This window comes from Gallus gallus, chromosome 22, assembly GCF_016699485.2.
Source record: "Gallus gallus isolate bGalGal1 chromosome 22, bGalGal1.mat.broiler.GRCg7b, whole genome shotgun sequence".
NCBI lineage: Eukaryota > Metazoa > Chordata > Aves > Galliformes > Phasianidae > Gallus > Gallus gallus.
This window is the reverse complement of record NC_052553.1, coordinates 297,098-304,882: the sequence shown is the minus strand read 5'-3', so window position 1 is coordinate 304,882 and position 7,785 is coordinate 297,098. Positions and strand designations below refer to the sequence as shown.

Sequence of the window (7,785 nt, the reverse complement as noted above, 5' to 3'; positions counted from 1 at the left end):
AGCAGCCTTTTTGCACAGCAAAATGTAAAATGAAATCAAAACCAAAGCTTGTCTGCCTTTACCCCCAAATTTTAGCACTTCCAAACAAAAGTAACCATGTGGCTGCAGTATTTAAACAAAGCTCCTGACCGACTTGCTGGGGGTTTCTTCTCCTTTTCCAGTGTTACCCTTCATTTTCCCTGAGATAAAACAGACACTGTACTTATCCAATTGCTTGTCACTGGTAAATGTCTTTCGAGGGGCCTTCTAGCCCCTGTGACAGATGATGCACCCAACAAGGGGCAGTGCTGCTCCAATACTGCCTCCAGTTAAGGTCAAAATTTCAAACAGAGGGCACAAAACATAAGCAGCAAGGTCCAGCTTCTGCCTAAGCCACTTAAACTGCATGCACATAGGTTCCAATTAGTGTATTAATACACACTACAACTTGAGACTGCAAGAGTACCAGTCCCAAGATGAACCCCTGGGGGATACCACTTGTCACCACCTCCATTCGGACATAGATCCATTGACCACAGCTCTCTGGCTGTGACCATCCAACCAACTCTTTATCCACCTAACAGTCTAGCCTTCAAATCTATATTTCTGCAATTTAGAGATGAGAATGTGGTGTGGACTATGTATGTCAAAGGCCTTGCACAAGTCCAGGTAGATGACATCAGTTGCCTTCCCTTTGTCCATCAACACCATCGCTCCATCATAGAAGGCCACCAGGTGGGTCAGGCAACAAGTCAGTTCTCCCTCCTCATTTATCAGAGGGACTACACTATCCCTTGCCTGTCTCTTCTGACCAACATATCTAAAGAACTCCATGTTATTATTTTTCACGTCCCTTGACAAGTTCAACTCCATCTGTGCCTTGGTTTTCCTGATCCCATCCCTGCAGTTCTGTTTTTCTCCCATCACACAGCAGGCATAATATGAAGATTCAGTTGAACATACGTCTTTTTTCAAGTGGGGAAAAGTTTCAAAATCATGACTTGAGTATAATTTAAAAAGCCATCAAATAATCTATTAAACAGAATAGAACCCAGGGCACTGGGAGAACCTAATTGTGAGAGTGGCTTCAAAAAAGCCCCCTGGGATGTGCAGACTTGCCTCAGTTGTGCAACAATTTAATCTAATATTGCTCTTACAGCACAGGTTAGAGGTGATTGAGAGAGAAAAGAAATTCCCTCATTTTTTTGCAAAATGTACTGAACTGCAGTTGGACAATTTCAGACTCCTTGCAGTGATTCTCTGGCTTGCACTGATTGCACACAAAATCAAACTGAGCAACTTGAGGGTAAAACTAATAATTTAAAAAAGTCCCTGTGTGAATCTTCACCTCTTCACAATCAGCTTTTACTTCACTATGGAAGATAAGCCATGGCAAGGCGAAAAAAGCTGTTGTTGCTACCTACAATAATAGAGAAGCCCGTAGGCATTCCCATATGTTGTAATTCAGCTGAAATTTTACTGAAAAGCAATTTTTGGTGGAAATGTTGCACTTGGGTTGTACATTCTGGTGGAGCTGTGTTTCTATGGTGAAGTCCAGTATGTTTTGGAGGGCGCAAAGGCCCTAACCTATGTGTATTTTCCCTAATGTAAGGATATTTTATTATGACCTTAGATTATCTCTGGTCTCCATTTTGACGTAAATTTTCAAAATTAGGCAGCAAATATATCAGAAAGTTATCGCAAAGCACATTTCCTCTTTCACTGCAAATGGATTCTTACCTGATAATTTTGTCAAACTGGCAGGTCGGAATTTGCATAAGTATAACCCCTCCATTTATGAAACAGTTATGGCAGGAAATAATGTCCAATGACACAAAGACTCGGATACAAATTACTAGATAATTTTCTTTCCATACTTAATCATTCTGTACCTGATCCTGAGACCAGCGTATATAAGGTGGATGGTTTGCCCCATTCGTTCCATCTGCACTTGCATCCGCTCTGCAGTCAAGATGAAATTCACTGTGAGTATGCAAGCTACTTTCTTATTCTATACCAAAATTCAAAGCTATTGCCTTTTACTTCTTATATATCATAACTCAAAGCTCTAGCCTTTATGCCTTGGAAATGCCTTTGCTCATTTATAGTGAAAAGTTACTCTCCAGGGAGTTTTCACTCCTCTGGGGTTGCATTTTAGACTGTATTAGCCTAAATAGATGAAGGGGTACGGATTTTTGTAAAGGCTGATTTATACACTATTCAATCTCACAAATCCTAGATCAGTGCCCATTTTTGCCAATGGGCTTTTTGCAGTCTGGAGCACCATGCTATGGATCAAACCACTTTCTTCTGAGGCGTGTGCAGAGGAAATTTAAATTCTCTCTCCTCACTCCTGTAAAATATCTATGTAGATTGATCTCTGTAGCAACTTCAGATCCTGCTCTTAGAAATGCAGATTGCCAGTATGGGTTATTCTAGCATAAAGCAAGGATGAGTCACTTCAGGTGACCATTGTAAAACCACTATGCAAGCAATGGGTATTCAAGGAGTACATCTCAACATCAGATTAGGAATAAGGATTTTCATGACAAAATCTGTCAGCCAGATTTGCAGTTACATATTTATGCTTTCAATGTTCCTTTCAGATTGTTGCTACCGTCCTTCTTGGACTTGTGCTGACTCCAGCTCTTTCTCAGTTCCAAGTGAGTATAGTGACCAAGTTGTACATTGCTGCTCTTCTTCTACATTCCCTACTTCCTCAACTTTCCTCCTCTCTTTAGAGGAAAAGAATCCAAATCTTTTTCATGCACAAAACCACAAGACAACCACTGTAAAATTATTCATTGTAAGATTATTCATTGAATATATTAAAATTATTCTTAGAGCTACTACAGAATGCTATGATCTTACTCTTTGGTTATTTTGACAATACAGTGGTCACTGAAGGCACTCCTTATGAGCCAGCATATGATATTTCAGCACTCATTCTCTAAATCTCTGGGGAGACAACTGGCTACCACTTGGAAGTCTAAAAATGTTAATTTTGTTTGCTAGTATCAGGATGTGAAAGTAAATAGGAGACAATACCCTAGGACAATCACCATCAACGTTGGCCTCGGCTTCCAAACACTGACCGTCAATAGAAACGCTCTTGTGGCAATTATTGAGGCAAACTCGGCTGAGAACGCATGGACAACTGTTTGGAACTATGGAACTGTGAGTAGCAAGGAGCATGTTTTTCCAGAACATTGACAAGGAGCCTAGCTCCTATAAAGCCCAGGGAGGTGGTGGAGTCATCATCCCTGGAGGTATTCAAGAACCGTGGAGATGTGGCACTTGGGGACATGGCTTAGTGCCCACGGTGGGGGTGAAGCAATGGTGGGATATGGTGATCTTAGAGGTTTCTTCCAACCTTGTGGAAGTGGGCATGGTGGTGATGGGTTGATGGTTGGAGTAGACGTCTTAGAGATCTTTTCCAACTTTAATGACTCTAAGATTCTATGAAAGCTGACCAAAATAGAGAATTATTCTTATCAAGTCTAAGTTTGGGGGTAGAAACACTCTATGTTCATTATTTTGATTTTTAATACAGATCTCCATGATTTAAAAGCTGAATTCTTGCATTCCAACTTTTTTTTACAGGGCTACATTGCAACCAAACTTGTACGAGAGGGAGTCTGCTATGTTTCTCCAATGGACAGAGTCGTGATGCCTGCTCTTGACTCAATTGCTGTCCTTGCTGAACAGACCAACGTAAGATAAAAAGGGGCAGTTACTTTCCAGACTTTCCCAAAACAGCTAACGACTGTAATAGCATGAGTGTTCAGCTTATTAGCCTTTTATAGACACAGACTCCATTTAAAGTCTGAGAACTAAGTCGTTATAAAATATTTCAGCATCTGAAAAGCAAGAATGGGAGGGGAAATGGGTAGTTATATTGCAGATTTGAGCAAAACCATTCACCTTTATCTACAGTTCCAGTCTTGCTCTCAGTAAGGTGCATCTTTGTGCCCTCTGAAGCTTATCTCAACTTGCTTACCAGCAAGAAGGAAATGTATTTGAGTGGACTTCCAGGAACCCTTTGATAAAATTCCACCATAATTTTGGAAGTATATATCAGTCTTAGTCATCCTGGCTAAATGTGTCTATACCCTGGACTTCATCAAGCTGTTTCTTAACACAATGTTTTCTCCTTCTTGAGAGGTTTTTGGAAGTGGTATGGTGCTTTTTCAAAGGAAAAAGGGTAGATGCATTCTCCCCCCTCTCTCCTCATCTACCTGTTCTCTGAAAAAAGGCAGAGGTTGCTAAGAAGCAATTTGTTTTAGTGGCATTATTTTTGGATAGCAAGGTCCAGAAATAGCTAACTCTGAGACATTTTAGAACAGAATTGCTTTTTCATTATGGAACATTGATTTTTGGGTGCAATTGGTTGGACTTCCATTCTTTTTTAGGGCATGAGAGAACATGGGTTGGTGGATGGTTGGACTAGATGATCTTAGTGGTCTTTTCCAACCTCAGTGATTCTATGATTCAGTGGGCATGGTGGTGATGGGTTGATAGTTGGACTAGATTATTTTAGTGATCATTTTGAACCTTGATGATTCTACAACTCTTTAATTCTTTGAACATCTAATATTCATCTCAGCCTCCACATTAATGGTATGATTTAGAACAGGAGTCCTGTGGCTGTAGCTGAATAATGAATACAAACCAGCACAAAGTCTAGGCTGTGAGAGAAAACACAGGTGTCCAGAAATGTTGTCTAATAGACAAATCACTTAACTAGGAAAATATGTTTGAAATTCAGTGAAAACAAAGCACTCTGGAACAGTTAAAAGAATTTATCCCATTAAAATAGAATTCTTAAGGTCATAAGAACTGCTTTCAAATTATTTTAATGTAGATACATTTGCCAACTGTTTCTATTGCTCCCCTTGGTTCCAGTTTTAGGAAATTGAATTGATTTCTTCTCCTTTCAGTCTTCCAGTTACATCCTGCTTACCTCTATGGTGGGAGACTTATAAGTGACTGAGGAAATTCTTTTGTACATTTTAAGTAGAACAGCAGGCACAGTCTCATTGCTTCAGAAATAGGAATGTGCATCAAATTAAATGGATCAAGGCACCAAATTCTGTTATTTGATGTTTAGAATGTGAAAGGCGAAAGCGTGCTCCCAAGGTCCATCAGGTACGTCGTCTCCAGAAGACAGGCTCGTGAGCTCAGGACTTATGGAAACGACATCTTCGCCCTCTGCAGTGGACTCCCAACCTTCATTGCTTTCGAAGAGTCACAGCCGGAGGGTGGTAAGTGTGACCATGTGAATTATAAGCTAAGCAGGTGATTTCGTTTCCTTTGGCAGCACATTATTTCTGTTGCTACCACTGAAGGTAGACACAACTTCAGGACTTGTATGGAGGGCTCAGGATTCGAAGAATGTTGTGTTACTGTTCTTCAGTACAACTACTGACAGTTTATTGAGGGATCCCACCATTAAATGGCTCTCCTGGAAGCCAAGAACATCCTTTTCCCAATATTAAGCCAAGCTGCTTCGTACTCTTTTCTTCAGTGGTAGAATGATTACATGACATAGGAGTTCAGTGGCCTAAACTTTATAGGGTTGTTTGATAACAACAAAGCCTGACAAGGCCTGTTAGATATATATACATTACTGTATAATACACAATAATATGAACTAACAATATAGGGTATAATAGTGCCCCTTTACTATAAAATGTAATGATTATTAAATAGCATGTTTGCATTCCTTTGTTTGAGTTAAATATGCAGCTGACTACAGAAGAATCTTTCGCTCATAGACTTAAATTATTCCTATAGCAACAATTATAACAAAACATTCCTTAATCAGAGGTACAGCACAAGCTATTGCTATGCAGACAAGTATAAATCATTAGCTGTCTTGCTGTTGGTGCCATAATCAGAGTTTGATGACTTGCAGTACCATCTTGGGAATTAACTCATGGTATTTCTTTTCTTTCTTTTAGGAAACCAGATTTTCTACAACCAAGACGCATGCTACAGACTTGATGTCCTGAATCTTTTGGGCATTGAATACTGCCGTGCTGGCAAAGTTTGAGCACCAAGCCTTTCTTGAACCTAGTACCAACGCCCGATAGCTGAACAAAGCCATCCCTGATGCTATTCTTCCCTGACATCATGTCTTTTGAGAGTTTTGTTCTTCATGATTCAGATGTTGTAAGAGATCAGTTGGTGATAGTACCTTTCAAATAAACACTCTTAGCATGAATAAACTGTGTCTGTTTTCTCATTGCTACACTCTTTATGCTCAATGAAAGCTTCAAAAAATAAAGAACTTCAAACCATAGAATGGTTTGGGTTGGAAAAGCCTCTATTTCCAAAACCCTTGCCATGGGCAGGATCACAAATGGTGGCTTTGCACTGGTGGGTAGCTCAACAGCACCAATCTGTAGCTCCCCATGTCCTCCTTTTTTCTCCTCGAAAAAAGGATGTTACGTTTCCCCTTCCCGGTCACTGGGGACATCACCTCAGTGCAACCTCTTTTCAAATATGATGGATAGCAGCTTAGCTACTCCATCTGCTTGTTCCTTTGGGACCCCCCCTATCTCACTCATAAAAGGGATGTCACTTCTTTTTCTGTTTTGTGTACCTGTAGAAACCCTGATTGCTATTCTCCACATCCCTAACCAAGCTGAGCTCCAGCTGTGCCTTGTCTTTCCTGATCTCATCCCAGCACTCCCAGACCACAACCATATAACTTCCCCAGGATGCACATCCCTGCACCTACTGTTTATGTATTTAGGAGTTTATGTATTTATAGTCCCTATAATATAACAGGATATTAACCCACATAAGGCATTGCAAGATTCCTGGATGTTTTCTCCCAAAGGCTCTAACTCAGCCTTGAAGATACAAGAAAACAAGCCTAGCTTCCCTTCCTTAATGCTACACTATAAAGGGACATGAAAGATTTATTCCACTGATGCTGCCAGGGCCATGTAGAAAGAGCCTTTATGCTTTCCTGATAGCTTATCCCAGGTCTGCATTTCCAGGTTTGCAGTAGAATAAATTTGAAAAGAATCAAGCCAAGAATACAGAGACATTTCTGCTGAATTAACCAAGGCATGGGACAGCATGTCAGATTTATGTCAGGTTTTATTCTATAGCAGTATGAGAGGATATGTGTAGCAGGAATGCTGAGTCAGGGCTTGAAGCAGTGATTGAACACCTGGTGGGAAGGCAGGGCCAACCCAGGGGAGCTCAGGTGCATGCAATGTATCTGAGTATCCACCCCCTTCCCAGCCCTCATTTAAGGGTTGGCAGTGGAGGCAAGAAAGTCTTGCTGGAAATGCTTGTATGCTTTTGGCCTTCTCAAGGTAAGCAGCTTCATTCTTATATTTCTGTGCCTACAGCTGTTGTGTTTGAGGAAATCCTCGCTTGCTGCATCCTGGGACCTTGCTGCTCTGCTGTCATTGTCACCCTTTCTATAGCATAACAATATGTAGTTCACTTAGGAGTATCTCAGAAAAAGGCATTGAGCTATCTGGATTAGCACACTTCTATCCTAATGTGGATGCTGTTCATCTTCTTCCTTCTTGCCATTTCACAAGTTTCTTAATTCCTTTACATGCAGTCAGCTCTTACTTTGCTCAGGATGAGGCTGAATGTGACAGAGAAGCAGGGATCAATGCTCAGGAGAGATTTACACTTCATTTTGAGTCATAATCCTCCATCCTAAGGGAAGTCTTTAAGCTGTTGTTATGCTCTACTTTGCCTTCTGGTTGGTATTTCTCTATTTAGCTTCCTTTCCAGCAGGGACTGGAAAGCAGCTTCAGTAGCAGCATGTGT

At 40.7% G+C, this 7,785-nt stretch overlaps 1 protein-coding gene across 1 annotated transcript; it reads left to right on the top strand.

The window, feature by feature from the left end:
* The first annotated feature begins 1,919 nt into the window (after positions 1–1,919).
* LOC101751070 (gastrokine-1) lies at positions 1,920–6,209 on the top strand. Its single transcript, XM_046903498.1, has 6 exons — positions 1,920–1,964; positions 2,586–2,642; positions 2,995–3,156; positions 3,583–3,693; positions 5,090–5,243; positions 5,943–6,209. Exons 1-6 carry the CDS (start codon positions 1,953–1,955, stop codon positions 6,032–6,034), a joined length of 588 nt encoding a protein of 195 aa, XP_046759454.1. The 5' UTR covers positions 1,920–1,952; the 3' UTR covers positions 6,035–6,209.
* The last annotated feature ends 1,576 nt before the right edge of the window (positions 6,210–7,785 follow it).